Source organism: Theropithecus gelada, chromosome 7a (genome assembly GCF_003255815.1).
Source record: "Theropithecus gelada isolate Dixy chromosome 7a, Tgel_1.0, whole genome shotgun sequence".
Classification (NCBI taxonomy): domain Eukaryota; kingdom Metazoa; phylum Chordata; class Mammalia; order Primates; family Cercopithecidae; genus Theropithecus; species Theropithecus gelada.
The window spans coordinates 57383163-57399297 of record NC_037674.1 but is presented as its reverse complement, the minus strand read 5'-3'; the positions used below and the strand labels follow the sequence as shown (position 1 = coordinate 57399297).

At 46.1% G+C, this 16135-nt stretch overlaps 1 protein-coding gene across 3 annotated transcripts in view; it reads right to left on the bottom strand.

The window, feature by feature from the left end:
• Positions 1-16135, bottom strand: part of IL16 (interleukin 16) — a 136586-nt gene that overhangs the window by 27763 nt on the left and 92688 nt on the right. For 2 of the 3 annotated variants that reach the window (XM_025390532.1, XM_025390533.1), the window contains exons 4-8: positions 13815-13957; positions 11709-11819; positions 8193-8307; positions 2837-2910; positions 1314-1530 (exon numbers count right to left, since the gene is read on the bottom strand). In XM_025390532.1, the coding sequence (XP_025246317.1) occupies positions 1314-1530; positions 2837-2910; positions 8193-8307; positions 11709-11819; positions 13815-13957 (660 nt within the window). Of the gene's footprint in view, positions 1-1313; positions 1531-2836; positions 2911-8192; positions 8308-11708; positions 11820-12819; positions 12874-13814; positions 13958-16135 lie in introns of those variants that run through there. The other variant, XM_025390535.1, reaches the window with a different exon arrangement.

Here is a 16135-nt window from a genome sequence, read left to right as displayed (position 1 = left end):
TGGATCCCTTGGCCTCACCTCACCCTGTTGAGCAAACACTGTTGAAGCAAAATCTCTGGGGGTAGAGTCTAAGAAGCTGCATTATATAAAATGAGCAAACAAAAATCCTCCCTAAGGTGTTTCTGATGCCAGTGATCAGCGGAAATACCACTCCGAGGCCATGCCTTTCCCATTTTATGCCTGCTCAGCGAATGCACTGAGGGAGCCCTGAATACAGCTGTTGGGATCATGCCAGCACAGACTTGTCTGCCCTTAGTCCTTATGCCAAGCATTCTGCCAGGCTTGCAGGCATACAGAGGCGTCTGAGGCCTCAGGGAGCTTCTGTTCTAGCAGGAGAGCTAAGACATCCATCAGGCAAAGCTGTATGCAAGGAATTAACTATGTATGCTTCCCTTCCACTTTGACAATTTATCTCAAGCCCATCCTCTTCTCTCCAAGTCCACTACTCCCAAGCTCTGACCCAAATAGCTGCAAGTGGTTTCTAAGCCTCTACTTTTGTCACACTATGGGCCATTCTCCAAGGAGAACCCTATTAGACATTTTTTGAAGAATAAGCTGTGTCACTCCCCTGCTTAGAAATCTTTAAAGGATTTCCAACTCCAGTTAGAAGAGAATCGAGCTGCAAAGCCCCACAGGGTCTCTCTGCCTCTGCCAAGTACCCTGATGTCAGCTCTCACTCTGCCCAACTAGCTCCAGCCATGCTGGCCTTCATTCTGCTCCTAGAAGACATACTGGCCCCTGTGCTGCCGGCCAACTCTGTGCCTCGCTGCCTCCTCTTTATCCTCCAGGTCTCAGCTCGGTTGCATTCAGGCAGAGAGGGCTCCAAGCCCTCTGGAGTCAGCAGCCCACCTGGGGTGGCAAAGGGAATGGCTGGCTGTCCCTGAATGTCAGAGGTAGAAAGGACCTAAATTTTCTGCCACAGGTAGGGAAACAGAGGCCCAGAGAAAGGCAGGTGGCCTGCCCAGGGTGTCTTAGCATACTTACTGCTGAGCTACCACTCCTGGCCCATTGTTTCTCTCTCTCTCTCTCTCTCTCTCTCTCTCTCTCTCTCTGGGTATTTTTGTGTTTGAGTTTTTGTTTGCTTTGTTTTGTTTTATTTAAACCACTGACCCAGAACACATTGACTAGGTTCGAATGGTATGTCTTGAGCTTCTATAAACAGAAGACTAGACCTGGCTCCAAGCAATGGCCATAAAATGTGCTAAAAGACAACATTCTGCCCTGCCTCTGGACTGATTCCAAGTGAGGAAAGCCTGGGAGACTCAGTCAGTGCTGGGAGACCCAGGCAGGGGATGCAGCTGCAGCACTCTTACCTTTCTGCAGAGAAACCTCCACCATGATTCTGTAATTGGGCTTGGCAGTGCTGATGGGAGCCGAGGGGCTTTCCATGGCGAAGGAGCTGCTGTCCTTGGTGATACAAGTGCTGGAGCTCAGGGAGCGGCACAGCGGGGGAGACAGGTGGCTGCACAGGGAAGGGGGTGCCATCAGGCGGGTTCTCACGGTGAGGGTGAGGAGCCCCTTTTTGGCTTGCTGAAAGGAAAGAGAGAGGGCTACAATATCCAGCAGCAATGCAGGGTGAGATGAAGAAATACTGTTTAAGGAAATGCAGCTCTGTGTGTGTGTGTATGTGTATGAAATATAAATGTGTGCACATATTCATACATGTTACAAATTAAATTATGACATATTTGTATATATACACACAACTACTACATATATCTACATATGCCAGATATATGGATGAATAGATAGATGTAAGGATAGATAGATGGACAAATAGATAGCTAGATGGAAGGATAGATAGATGGATGGATAGATAGATGGATGAATAGAGATAGATAGATAATAGATAGATGGATGAATAGATATAGATAGATAGATAGGTAATAGATAGATGGAAGGATAGATAGATGGATGAATAGATGGATGGATAGATAGATGGATGAATAGATAGATAGATGGATGAATGGATGGATAGATGGATGAATAGATAGATGGAAAGACAGATAGATGGATGAATAGATAGATAGATGGAAGGATAGATGGATGAATAGATGGATGGATAGATAGATAGATGAATAGATATAGATAGATAGATAATAGATGGATGGATAGATAGATGGATGAATAGATAGATAGATGGAAGGATAGATGGATGGATGAGTAGATGGATGGATAGATGGATGAATAGATAGATGGAAGGATAGACAGATGGATGAATAGATGGAAGGATAGATAGATGGATGAATAGATAGATGGAAGGATGAATAGATGGAAGGATAGATGGATGAATAGATAGACAGATGGAAGGATAGATAGATGGATGAGTGGATGGATGGATAGATAGATGGATGAATAGATAGATAGATGGAAGGATAGATAGATGGATGAAGAGATGGATGGATAGATAGATGGATGAATAGATAGACAGATGGAATGATAGATGGATGAATAGACACATAGATAGATAGACAGATAGATAATGGATGGATAGACAGAGTCCTGAATTGAACTAACTAGATGGAGACATAAAAATATCTTTTAGCAATTATCTTACAAACTTAAAACAGATTTGTAAATATACCATGATAAATACATGGAGTGTTTTAAAACAATTGTATAAATAGTAAAGGGTTTTAAAATCCCCCACAACAATCCTGATCACACTATGGTTTCCGAGTCAGGTCTTCTTTTAACCCTGCGCCAAGACCCACATCAGTGAGGTGCCTCATGTGAAGGGCCCCACAGTTTGAATTTGCAGGTTTGGACGCTGAGAGCTTGGTTTCTTTGCCTGAAGGCCCCAGAGTTTAGTCACGTGTTGATAAGAAACGGTCACCTTGAATTTCTGCAAAGCATCCTGATGTGTTAGTCCAGCCATTGATTCACCATTGAGCTCCAGAATTTCATCACCTGTTGAGAGAGAGAAAGTGTAGCTAAGAAGAGTGTTGCCCAATCAAAGGGCATTATCATTACCTTGAACTCTAGTCTCCCCACCTGCCCAGCTCTTTGTATGATGCACGAAGCTCTGGAAGAACATTGTCTCATTTGGTGCTCTCCCCTTGCGAGGCAGGCAGGGCAGCAACATGGGCCTTCTCTGGCACCCCCTCTCTTCCAGGGTGAAACCTAGGGCTCTTAGCCAGGCACACAAATCCTGGTTGGATATGGTCCTTGCCCACCTCTTTGCTTCATCTCCTTCCTCCTTGCCTCCCTGACCCTCACACCATTTGCTCCCATGCAGCATTTTCTGATGCAACGCGACCTGCATTTTCCATAATGGTCTGTGCAGTTAAATGCTTGTCCATGCCATTTTCTCAAATAAAATGTACTTCCACTTTCTCCTCCTATTCCTTCTTAATCTTTAGGCCCTGCTACCTTTAGCTCCTTTGTACATTCATGTCACACTGTACCTACTGCACTTGTCACCCTGGGTGGTGATCAACGGCCTGCATCCTAAATCACTCCCTGGCCAGGCTGGCAGCTTGTTGGGGACAGGGATTTTGTCTAATTAGATGATATATCCCCAGGACCAATGCTGGATGAGGAGTACAGATTGCTCAGTGGATGTGGTTTGGATATGATTTTCCAGAATGCAATGAAGACCCCATTTTACAATATAGAAAAGTGAACTCAGAGAAGTCCCAAATCACATGGTTAAAAAAAAAAAAAAAAAAAAAAAAAGGACTTGGATCTTTTGACTGCAAGTCCTTTTTTCACAACAGTATACTTGTAGGAGAAACATTCTTCCTGTAACCAAAAATCCATCTCTATGTGAATAGAAAACCACTTTCTCCCTTTCTTTCAATTTGTTCAATACACAAACAAGGAGCACTTTCTCTGAATTCAACATTGTGCCAAGCAACTCAGATATAAATACTATGTTTACACTGACTTCTGGGCCTGGTCATTACTGATGAATCTGTTGTCACCTAATCATGGTTCCATTGTATATAATCCATCCTTTTTCTCTGGTTTCTTTTAAGGTTTCTTTTTCTAGCCGGGCACTGTGGCTCACACCTGTAATCCCAGCACTTTGTGAGGCTGAGATGGGGGCACCCCAGGCAACATGGCAAAACCCTGTCTCTACAAAACGTACAAAAATTAGCTGAATGTGGTGGCATGCACCTGTAGTCTCAGCTACTTCAGAGGCTGAGGTGGGGGAATCACTTGAGCCTGGGAGATCAAGGCTGCAGTGAGCTGTGATTGCACCACTGCATTCCAGCTTGGGCTACAGGGTGAGATCCTGTCTCAAAAAAAAAAAAAAAAGAGAAAGAAAGATTTCTTTTTCCTTTGTCTTTGATATTCTGCAGTTTTACTATGATGCGCTAGAGAGAAAGGAAACATTTTGTGTTTCCTCAAGCAGAAATATCATGCCTTAAGTCAGTTCTTGAAAATTATAAGCCACTATCGTTTTGCATATTATCTCTCCCCTTTCACTCTATTCTTTCTAAAATTCCTATTAAATGTATTTTGGACCCTTTCAACCCATTCTCCATATTTCTTTAGTGCTCATCTTTTTCTTCTTTGATCTGTGTGGCCTACTGGATAATTTCCAGTTCACTAATTCACCTTACAGCTGCATCTAATCTTCTGTTTAAGCCATCCATTGAGTTATTTATTGAAATGATTGCTTTTTTTGCTCATTTCCAAAAGTTATTTTTTTCACTTCCACTTGTCTTTTTTACTGTGTTCTGGTCTTATCTTACAGTTTATATTCCTTTTTTATCTTTTAAAAATGATTTTAAATATAGATATTCTATAGTCTTTTTTAGATTGTTCTGTAATCTTAAGTTGTTAAGGGCTAACACTCCTCTTTGTTACTTCTGCTGACTTTCCTCAACAGTGGACATTTCCTGATGTATTATAGTATGTAATCTTTATAAACTCATTTTCAGGACATTCTGTTTTTCTATGGGATTCCCATATACCCCAGGTCACTGCCAGTTTTTCCTTTATTTCCATTTGGCACCCCAAGGTTTTCACTGGTTTAGGAGTAGTTTTCAAGTTAATTTCTTACCTTGGCATTACCTTTGCTTTACAGGAACTATAAATGTAACCCGCATGCCTATATATGACACAATTGTGATATTCACTTTTTGGTGAGAGATGTTTTTTGCCCATTGAGGAGCCATGGGTAAACTTAAGTTTCCTTGTTGCTCCCCTGGGGCCTGTTAGCTTTATTGAGGGGAAACTCTTTCATTATCAAGGCTGTATGCAGGTTCTCAGAGCCTCACATGGACCCAAGGCTCTGTCCCCTCTGCCCATGTGGGCATTCAAATCTGAGCTCCAGCCCTTAAGGTCTATAAGCATCCAGCAGCCCTCCCAGCCACATCATCAACCCCTGAGTTTGCCATTCTTAGATTTAAAGTTGTTTCTTTGTTTCTTAGCAGCTGGGCATTTCCATGTCTTTATTTTGATTTTGGATGTGCTATATTATTTCACAAGTCTACGTATTGGAAACAGAGGCTGGAGGCAGGGTGGGGAGAGTATTCAAATCAGTTCCATCTCTTAGATTGCTGGAGCCAAAGTGAAAAATAAAAGGAACCAGTCCTTGTCATTGTGAGACTCCAAGTCTGGGAAAGAAAATAGATACATTTAAAACATCAAAATATAATTACATGTGTGCTGAAGGAAGGATAGACAACAAAAATTCAGGATGTCCATTCTTAATTACCTAAGGGGCTGGACTTCTCTTTAAGTTATTAGAATGTCCCTCTTACTGGGGCCACACAGCCCAACTCTGGGCTTTTTGGAATGTCCTCTCCTTATTTGGCTATATCTGGTAAAAGCTGGTTGATTAGGTTTTGCCAAATAAATCTTACACAGTGGTTTCTTGGAAGGGGAATAAAAGTAAAACATTAGTAGCTTTGATCTGTACACAAAATTTTTGTTAAAATTAATGTATTTGCCCTGAATTCAAGATTCAAATATTTACTTTTAAAAGAAGTTACAAAAGATGATTTGTTCAATGTTTGAGGCTAGAATCAGGGATCGTACACTAGCTGAGAGTCTTGACTCATTGAAATCTTCAATTTTTGTGATTGCTGTTAACTAAGGGAGGCAAATGCTCAGAAAAAAATAAAAAGGTTGGCTCACGCAAGCTCACATTCAGGAAAGAAAACAAAACACAATATTCTCTTTTCTTGCCACTTCAACCCTTCCCCCACCCTTTGTTTAAACACAGAAAAGTACAAAAGATAATAAAACACACAATGGCACACTCTCCCAGTTCTGATCCCACTGTTCTTTTTTCCTTTCTTTGACATTTGCTCTCCACCACCCTCTTGATTTAGCTATTCCCCTAGAACTGCATCTGGGCCCTGCCCTCCCCTCCCCTCGCCCCCCTACATCTGCTGGGTAACTTCAGCTGTTTTTCTCATGTCCATGTTTCCCAAACGTCTGCATTCACTTCTGTCTTCCTGAACGGAGAGAGAACGGATGTCATTCCCCTGCTGGACAGCGCCACCTCGTGGTCATCCAGGGACATCGCTCTCCCTTCTGCCACTCAAACCTACACATCTGGTTTGCCTTCCTTTTCCTCCTCCTCCTCCAGTGCCTCTTCCTCTAGGTAAGGCAATGTCTTTCTCTAGTTTACTAAGACCAGAAACCTTCCAGTTCTCTCTGACCTGACCCGCCCTTTGCGACCTCTGCTCAGGCGCTGTCACTTCTCTCATCTGCTCCCTTCTCCTCCCGGGGTTACTGCCTCTGGGCAGTCCTTGGAGCTGGAGCCTGGGGCTCACAATGGCCCACTTCATCCTACATTCTGCTTCCTGAAGCCTCTGAAAACCCTGGTCACAGTCCCTCCCATAGTATAAAAGCCTTCAGAGGCTCCCCATTGCCCACACCCTAAAATCTGTGTGTGTAATTCTGCATAGTGCTGGGGTTGGTAAACTTTTTCTGCAAAGACCCTGATAGTAAAGGTTTTAATCTTTGTGAGCTGCAACCACTCTACACTATGCTGCAACATGAAAGCAGCCCTGGATGACGGGTATGTGGATGAGTGTGCTCGAGTCCCCAGAAAGCTTTTTTATGGATACTAAAATTTGGATTTCATTTCGTTTCATTTTCACATATCATGAAAGAATCAAAAACACTTTTAAATGTTCAACCATTTAGAAATGTAAAAACCTTTCTTTGTTCATGAGATATTGAAAACAGTGGGTGGGCCAGATTTGGCCCACAGACTGTAGTGTGCCTACTCTGCCCTAAGCAAGTTAGATGAGTAAAGGTGGTTAGGCTCCCAGCATAGCTTACAGAAACCGAACTGACAGAGAAGAGTGAAAATGCTGTGAAGTTACTTCTCTTCAGACCTCTGGTGTATGACCCAGTCCTTGGCCTGCGGTGGGTACTCTCTGCCCTGTGACTTCCAGCCCCTGAACTTTGCCTCCTGAGTTGAAACCTGGCAATCTCTTTGGGCCAAACCTGTTGCTCAATAATCCATGCATGACTTTAGGGTGGAGTTGGGGGCAGGGGGGAACCTGACTCTCTAGGACAAGAAGACAGGCAGCTGTTTCCCTGGCCCCTCACTCCCAGGATGGCTGAGGCTTCTGTACTGTGAGGATATGAAAGAGTTGAGAGGGGGTGGGTCAATGGGAGAAGGGTGGGTGGGGAGTGGAAGAGAGGGTCCCTGGCTGGCAGATTATGAGCTCTTCAAAGCAGGAATCATGCCTGATTGTTTCTCTCTCTATTCCTAGACCCTAGAATTCAGTAAGCTCCTAGTGAATGTTTATCAGACTCATCTGTTACAAGGGTTGAAAGCATTGAACCTGGTTTCCCTATGGTTGTGGGTTAGGAAGGACAGGAAGAATGAAGGAGAGGGGGTGTTAACGGATCCCAACAACTGAGACAGGATCTTGGATGGAAAAGGAAAGACAGCTGAGAGAATGGGTGAGAGGAGGGGAGGGTCAGAAACAGACCCCTCAGACTTCAGTCCCACCCAGGCTAGCACCACAACCAGCTAAGGGGTAACGGTGCCAGGTAACATGTGCAAACATACACAACCAACCTGCCAGTCATAATGAAGAGCCCCTCGGGGGAGCTGTGTCCCCACTGCCTGCAGACCCCAGAATCCATGCCGGCCGTATCCTGACAGCTCAAGACACATTTTGCTTTCCCAACATCTCCTATGGCCCCAGCAATTCTGGATTCTGCTTCTGTTTCCTCCACCATGGTCTGAAAAGGGCTGGGAAGCCTACCTTCCTGTAGCCTTCCATCGGCTGCTGCTGCTCCCCCTGCAAAAATGGTTTTGACGTAAATCCCAATGGGGCCATAAATGCTGTCTTTTCCCCCAACGATGCTGAAGCCCAGACCCTGGGGAAAGAAGAGAAGGTCTGATTTAGGGGTAGTAGTCCATGCTTCTCACTGGGCTGATGCTTTCTGAGGGCCTGCCTCAGCCTTGAACAAAGGGATTGAGAAGGAGAGAAGGTGCCTTTGGTCTCAAAGGTCTCAGGACTTAACAACAACAACAAAAATAGCAAGAGCAGCGGCATGAAGGCCAGCCTGGGCTGGGTAGTGTCTGGAGCTTTTGTGGGAGTCTGATGCTCCCCACACAGAGGGAGGCTGGATGGAGACCAGCACCCTGGCTCTGTCCCTCCAGTTGGCAATCCTGGGCCAATCACTTTCTGCTTCTGAGCCTCAATTTCCCTCCTTTTAAAATAATGATAATATTACCTAACTCACAGGGTTGTGTTTGAAAGTAAAATGCCTAGCAACAATCATAAAAATATCAACGATAGTAATAATAGTAGCAGCTTTACAAGGGTATCCCTTCTCCTGCCAAAGTCCTCTTCAATCCCCTTCTCATGGACATCCCTCCAATCATGTGCTCTCTCTCCTGCACCTGCTCTATCTGCCATTGTCCTAGGTGATTCCCATGAGCCAACAAACATATGCTGGGATTGTGCAGGTGACTCTGGGAGGAGAAACTCATAGCTCAGCAGATAGTCCCAGCTGGGGAGAAGCCAGGAGGCAGTAGAGAGAAGGCCAGACAGGAAGAAGTCCAGGGAAAGGTTGAGTGAGGTCTACAGCAGGAAGAGAAGGGAGGGTGCGCACAGCTTCCCCTGCAAATCTGCCAGTGAGTTCACAGAACAGCCTGGCAGACCTGAAAAGCAGCATAGGAAATGCATATGGCTTGCTCAATTTTTTTGAGGACTAAGGTACCCCATGCTGCCCTCAAGGGCATAGCTTGAGTCTAATAAGCAGCTTTCTAGACTATAAGCTCTCTGAAGACAGTAAATGCATCTTATTTCTGTGTCTGGCATCAGGCAGGCGCTCAAGAAGCACGTATTACAGGATAAAGGCATAACTGCCACCTGGAGGCCAGGTTTTGGGGTCCAACCTACAAGCACGCCAGGCAGTGGCCAGTAGCTTGGCTCCTAGACAGACCCTTTAAAGTGATGGCCACTGCTGTAACAGCCCCATTGCTCATGGGCAATTTACTCTAGGCTAGAGCCGCTCTGCTAATTAGGAGCATCAACACGTGCCACAGAGACAGCAGGCTGTCCGCCATCTTCTTGACACTGTAGGGAGTCAGTGGGAGAGCCGTGGGGATGTGCAGCTATTCTAAGCCTCTGGTGAAGGTGGTGTGTGTTCCACGATGGGCAGGACAAATGGTGTCTGGGAGTAGCACAGGTTTAGGAAAAGGTGAGGTAGGAGCCACTTCAGGGCTCCTCTATGGGCCCCTAGCCACGTCCTGGCTGAGACAGCTGCTCTAGACTCAAAGTCTCACCCACCCTAGGGACCCAGGATGGCATCATGGTTAAGAACAAGGCCCAGGGGTCAGGCAGCCTGGGGTCATTGCCTTGGTTCAGCTGCTCACTAACCAAGTAAACTTGGACGAGCCCTGCAATCTCCCAGGTCCTCCGTCTCCATATCGATATACAAAATATACACATAGATATTCATTAGAGATAGCGTCTCCCTCTGCTGCCCAGACTGGAGTGCAGTGGCTGTATCACAGCTCACTGTGGTCTCGAATTCCTGGACTCAAGCAATCCTCTCACTTCAGCCTCCTGGGCAGCTGGGACTATAGACATGTGCCACCACACTGGGTTAATTTTTATTTTATTTTATTTTACTTTATTTTATTTTACTTTATTTTATTTTTGTAGAGACAGGGTCTTACTCTATTACCCAGGCTGGTCTCCAGCTCCAGGACTCAAACAGAAGGCCTCCCAAAGTGCTGGGACTACAGGCGTGAGCCAGTGCACCCGGCTCCACGTCTATAAAAGGAGATAATAGGAGGGTTGTTGTGGGGATTAAAGGAGTTACCATTGCAAAGCCCACAGCACAATGCCTGGGTTTTGGTGGTTGGTTCTATTGTGTGATTTGCTTTTGACTCTACCTCAAGCACTTGCTGATTCTTCTGGCTCTAAATCCTCCTCCCCCTGCTTCACTGCTACTTGTCATCCTGTTAGTGACGAGATCTTGGGGTGTAGGTTGTATCACCAGATAGTGGGAAGCCTGCTTTATTTCTGAACTTATCATCCCTGCTCTGTACATGAGGATTTCTATATCAAATGATTCATCTTCTTCCATCCCCCGGCCTCATAAAAATTACTCATGGAATGCACATTTTGTGCACACCAAGATAACTTAAACCATTTTTGGTCATCTTTGCATGAGTTTTGGTGGCCTTTACCATTTCACTTTCTTTTGGGCACTGCAAACAATTTAAAAGTCAATTTTTAAAAAATTACTTCTACCTAAATTCAAGGGGAAAAAGCATTGTGATTTACTAATCAGAAAATGGGGTCGTTCAGAGAAAGTCAGCATAGAAGACAGCTACTCCCTTGTGATGAGAGGAGCATTCATCCCAGCATCTCTCATGTCTATCTTCTGTTTTATTTCCTGCTAAGCTCCCAGGAGACAGAAGGAACAGGAGATGGAGGGAAAGAGGACTGGAGATGTGTGGTGGGGCCCCTCCCACTGGACAGACCGTAAGTAGCAATTAGGTCCTCCCCTCATACCACACAAAAAAATACATTACATAAAGAAACCGTCCTTTCATTATTTTAGCACCTGGGCTGCTCGGGCTGGCCTGAGAACTTCGCAGTCAACCTCAAGCACAGGGTGGCATGTTCTGGGAGCAGTGCAAACATGTGTACACCCCCTACCTCACCACCACCACCAATGCTTTCGGATCCCCTTTGGATATATCTCAATTGTGAAGCAGAGATCAGTACGATGCTTCATCATCTTGAGAGAGGTAGAGTTAGTTCTGACTCTTCTGGAAGCTCCAGTTGACAACCAAAAGCACTATCAACCACTGAATTTTCCACATGTAATAGGTAGCATATGTTTTTATAAATTAATATATGGGTCCCTGCTTTATTATGCCAACATCTGAATGGCAGAGGCAAACTCAGGATCCAGAAATCTATGTAAACAATTTGGATTTATGTATCAGATAAAATTAAGTCTTGGAAACTTGTGCCAGGAATGAATTAGAGAACAAGCTTTGAAAGTGCTAAGGCAGCTGGCAGGGACTGGCATCCTTTACAAGAAAATGATCACTTTGTCTAGTTAGAAAAATGTGTGCTGCTTGAACTCAGCCAGTTGTGAGTTTTGAAAGACTAGCCACTCTGTGTTTGTCTCTTCTGATGTGCCAGGACACCCCAGTAGTCCTATTCCCATCCTTTCCTGGACACAGCAGCTCCTTGGAGACTGCTGCTGCTCCCCAGGACTTCTTGTTGGCCACAATCCCTTCTCACCTTAGCCTGGCCCTTCATCAGCACGATGTTGGAGATGACTGAAGCCTGGAGGCCCCCAGATGGCTGCACGAGCTGAGCTGTGCTCAGGGACCGTGTTGGCCTTGAAGTTCCCTGCAACAAGAAACCAGAGTGGGCAGAAGATCAGCCACATAGGACAGTAGCACCCGCCTCACCAGGAAGGGGAAAAGCCCAGCCAAAGAGAGGAACCAAGTCCTCTTTCTTCTAAGGGCAGGCAGCATAATGACCAGAATGTGGTTAGTGGGGTGTGGGCAGGATTCTGGTGGCGAGGGACTTCCTTGGTTCTAGGAGCCTGTTTTGCTGAGCCTAATGTAGATGAGCAGCCAAAAGGCTCACCAACGTTTGTCAAGGAAGTAGGCCCAGGTTAATGTCACAGAACACGCTGCCTCCAGGACAAGTCCTCATAACTGATGTCTCAGGCAGAATCTGGGAAGCCAGCTACCAAGAATGCCCTGAGACAATGTTCAATCCAAGACACATTTACTGAGAACTCCCCTTGTGCCAGGCAGAAGGTGGTGGGCAAGGGGGCAGAACCCAAAGACTTCAAAACTCAGAATGTAATTTTGGGGTAGGCAGACAGGCAGTTAACTATTTGTGAATGAGAACAGAGCTTCAATTCTTTTCAACACAGCCTTCCAGGCAGCTACTACTGGCTGACATTTAGCTCATCCCTGCCGGCCAGGTAGGCTTCCTGTTCCCAAGGACCTGGATCCTAGTGCATGAGGCAGCAAAGACAGGAGGCAGCTTCCCCCAGGAAGTACCCGCTGGCCCAATCCTCAGGGACCCAGCGCTGACTGCAGATATTGGAGGGCTCCAGTGTACTCCTGTATGACCCCAGATGTGCAGAAAACCAGGGACTGGGAAAGTTCTCAGCTCAGGGTGGCACCAGGGAACCATCTTCTTCTAACACTGGGACACCACACTCCCAGTTTGGGAATGAAAAACATATTGACTCAAGGAAAGGAAGGAAAGAGAGAAATGAAATTCACTGAGCATCTATTATGTACTATGCAGGGAAACATTGCTCGACCATAGAGCCCCCGCTTGGGAGAGTCAGTGGGTGAGATGAAATGCTAACATAAATGACACTCACAAGACAGGCTGCGCGAGCACTGTGAGAGGAGTGCAGCTGCCTCCTGATGGGCATTTGGGAAAATGTGAAGTCCACGCCTTTGGAGGGATCAGGAGTGTTCCCAGGAGAAAGGGAACCTTAGGAAGATTTTTGAAGGCTGGGGCAGTTTCTAGAAATAGAGATCAGAGAAGGAGGGGTGAGATGCTACAGACAGAGGGCGCTGTGTGACCAAAAGTGGCAGCGTGCAGCACAGCGTGCTTTGGCTGGGGCTGAAAGGCAAGCTGCGGGGGACGTGTGTAGGGTACACTGTGCTTTATACCTGCTTAGCTCTCTGCCTGCAAGCTGACACCTGTAGTGGGAAGGTCATGGACTGAGGAGCACACAGGGCAGTTTAAATTCTGGTCCCATAGGTTTTAAGATGCATAAACTCAGCTGCTCACCTTGCCAAACCTCAGTGTCCTACTATAAAATGGGGCCAACAACATATTCCTTTCTAAGCTTGTTTTAAGGATTGGCGGCAATGTTGGCAAAGCAAGTCACTGTATTACAGGAGTGAAAAGCCTCTTTGCATAGGCTTCAGAGTCGTAAAGATCAGACTTGAAGTCCCAGCCCTGTTTTTCCTCAACAATGTGAACGTACATAAACCCCTTAACTTGTCCAAGCTGTAGCTCCCTCTTCTACCTCTTAGGAGTATGTGCAGATGAAATAAAGCGATCCACGCAAAGCCATAGTTCAGGGTCCCCCCCACGTGCCGTGTTCTCTACGTGTTAGCTCTTAATAGCACACACGTGGCAGCAGTTGCAAGTGCCTGGCACAAGGGGGCGCTCAATGGATGACTATTTCTAACGCGGTTCTCGGCCCAGAGATGGTTGTACCTTCTTGTAGCTACCAGGCCAGACCCTCTCCTCTGTAGTTCTGCGGACAAAAAATTACTGGGAAGGCCTCTTCAGCCACTGTTAATGTTGGGCCCCTCCCTTCTCCCCGTCTTCTCCGAGTTTCCCTCCTTGTATTCTTACCGCAGCCTTTCCTGCTGGACAGTCCAGTTGTTGAGAGAGGGACTTCCTGTTACTACAGAGAGAATAAGGCTGCCTGTCTGTGGACGCTGCAGATTTCTTGGTCATTGGAAAATCAATTTCTCTTGTGCAATAGGGATTAACACCTACACCAGAAGAGGAAAAACAGCAAGAAGTCATTTGTGCTCTCAAAATGCAAAGTTCAACTGAGAACAACATCAGCCCCCACCAACTGCCAGCCCCTCATTCGCCAGGGGCCAGTGTGACTGTAAACCACTTAGCACCCTATGCCAGGTGCGTGGTGGGGAGAGGTGGCCGTGGAAGACATGAGCAGCATTTTCATGATCTCCACGCATGCTGTCTGTACTGCAGGGTGCAGACAGAACTCTCACTTCCATTTCCTCCATTCAGTGCAACGAGAGTTGACAGGCATCTCCTGCAAGTCAATCAGTGTGCTGAGCTCTCAGAAACCACAATGCTGCATCAGATCCAGGCCCCAATGTTTTCAATCCCAAGCAAGGAGAGGAGAGAAAGGAGGAAAACACAAAGGATTCCCAGGACAGGAACAAACAGGTGAGACCCGGCAGGAACAGGGGCAGGGGCGATCCTATCTGACTGCCTCTTACACAGGCACTCACACACAAGGATATACACACATGGAGACAACTCTTGATTCTTTGGATATCTGCAAAAATGCAAAGCGGCAGGCTTCTTCTACTTTGTGGAAACCACAGACTTCCTTTCATTCCAACCGGGAACTCTACCCTACTTCTCTACCCTACCACATCCAGCTGGGAAAACCTTCACAGATGATCTGATTTAATGTGTCATTGTCTACAACAGTGCTTCCCAATTGAAATATAATGCCAGCCACCTATGTAATTAAAAAATTTTCTAGTAGCCACATTTGAAAAGTGAAAAGAAACAGGAGAGATTAATTTTAATAATATATTTTATTTGGTCTGTTATATCTAAACTATTGTTCTTTCAACATAAAAATAATATGTAAAATTATTAGTGAGATATTTTACATCCTTTTCTTCCTGCACTTAGTCTTTGAATCCAGTGGGTCTTTGATACTTTTGGTACATCTCTATTTGAATAAGTCACATGTCAAGTGCTCAAGACTACATGTGGCTAATGTGTTGGGCAGTTCCGCTCTAGAGGCCAGGAGAGGGGCGGGGTTTGCCCAGTGTCCTGAGCGACAAGGGAGGCTTGAGTGAACGGACAGGCTTTTGTGAAAAATTCCCCTAGAGGAAAAGTTAAGATTGGTGGTAGTTCAAAGGAAACACAGGATGGAGCAGGGTTGGGTTTGCTTTTATTTTCAGGATGGGAAAGACTTAAGCTTATTTATAGGCTGAAGAGAGGAAGCCACTGGCCAGGGAAGCTTGAGAAGAAAAGAGGAGTGGCATCCCTGAGGGTGTGAGATCCCTAAAGGGGGATGAGGAAAGGAACAAAGACAAGGTGAAGAAGGGAGAGGTTTTAGTCCATCTGGGTCCGAGAGTGGCTAGGGAAATCTGCCCCTGCAAGAACAGCTGCTCCCAGCAGCTGCCTCAACTGTAGGTGACCCTCTCTGAGTAGGTGGCCCTCTCTGAGTTACAGGGACCAGTTGCTCCCAGATCCTCCCCGATGGACCAGGAGGGAGAGGAAGCCAAAAGATTCAGAAAACCACACGCTGCAAAGAGACGATTCAGAATTAAGAAAGGGGGTTGAGAGGAGAGGCTAGAGATCCTCTAGTCCTAACTCTGCCTGTGCATTATATTTATCTGGAGTGTTTAACCCAAAGGTAGATTTCAGTGCTCCACCCAACCTATTGATCCATATCTTCATGGGTCGGGTCTGGGGAAACCTGTATGTCCGTCAACCTGTGCAGGTGATGCAGGCGGCTCATCATTTGTCCTTTGGGAACCCTGCTGGAGTTACTCCTTCCTCTATCAGTGAGGAAATGGAAGCCCAGAGGGTTCCAGATCAGTGAAGAAAGAGTCTGAAGCATAACCCCGGCCTCCAGAATCCCAGTCTCCTTGCACTTCCTCCATCCACAGCAGTGCAGGAGTGACCTGTGACTTGAAGGTGAGCTGTGGTGCATGGTTTGGGTTCAGAGGGAATGAGGATGAACAAACAGGCTGCCAACTTGGAATGGTTCACAGAGCAGATCAACCTGACCTCAGAGGCACAGGAGAGCCCAGCGCAACTGCTCAGGCCACACCCAGCTCCACTTGTGTGGAGGCTCCAGTTCCCACCAGGCATTCAGATCTGTGGGAATGTGGGCCAGACTCAGGACAGAGTGGGTTCCCCAAAACTCTCCCTGGTCTGGGGTCGATTTC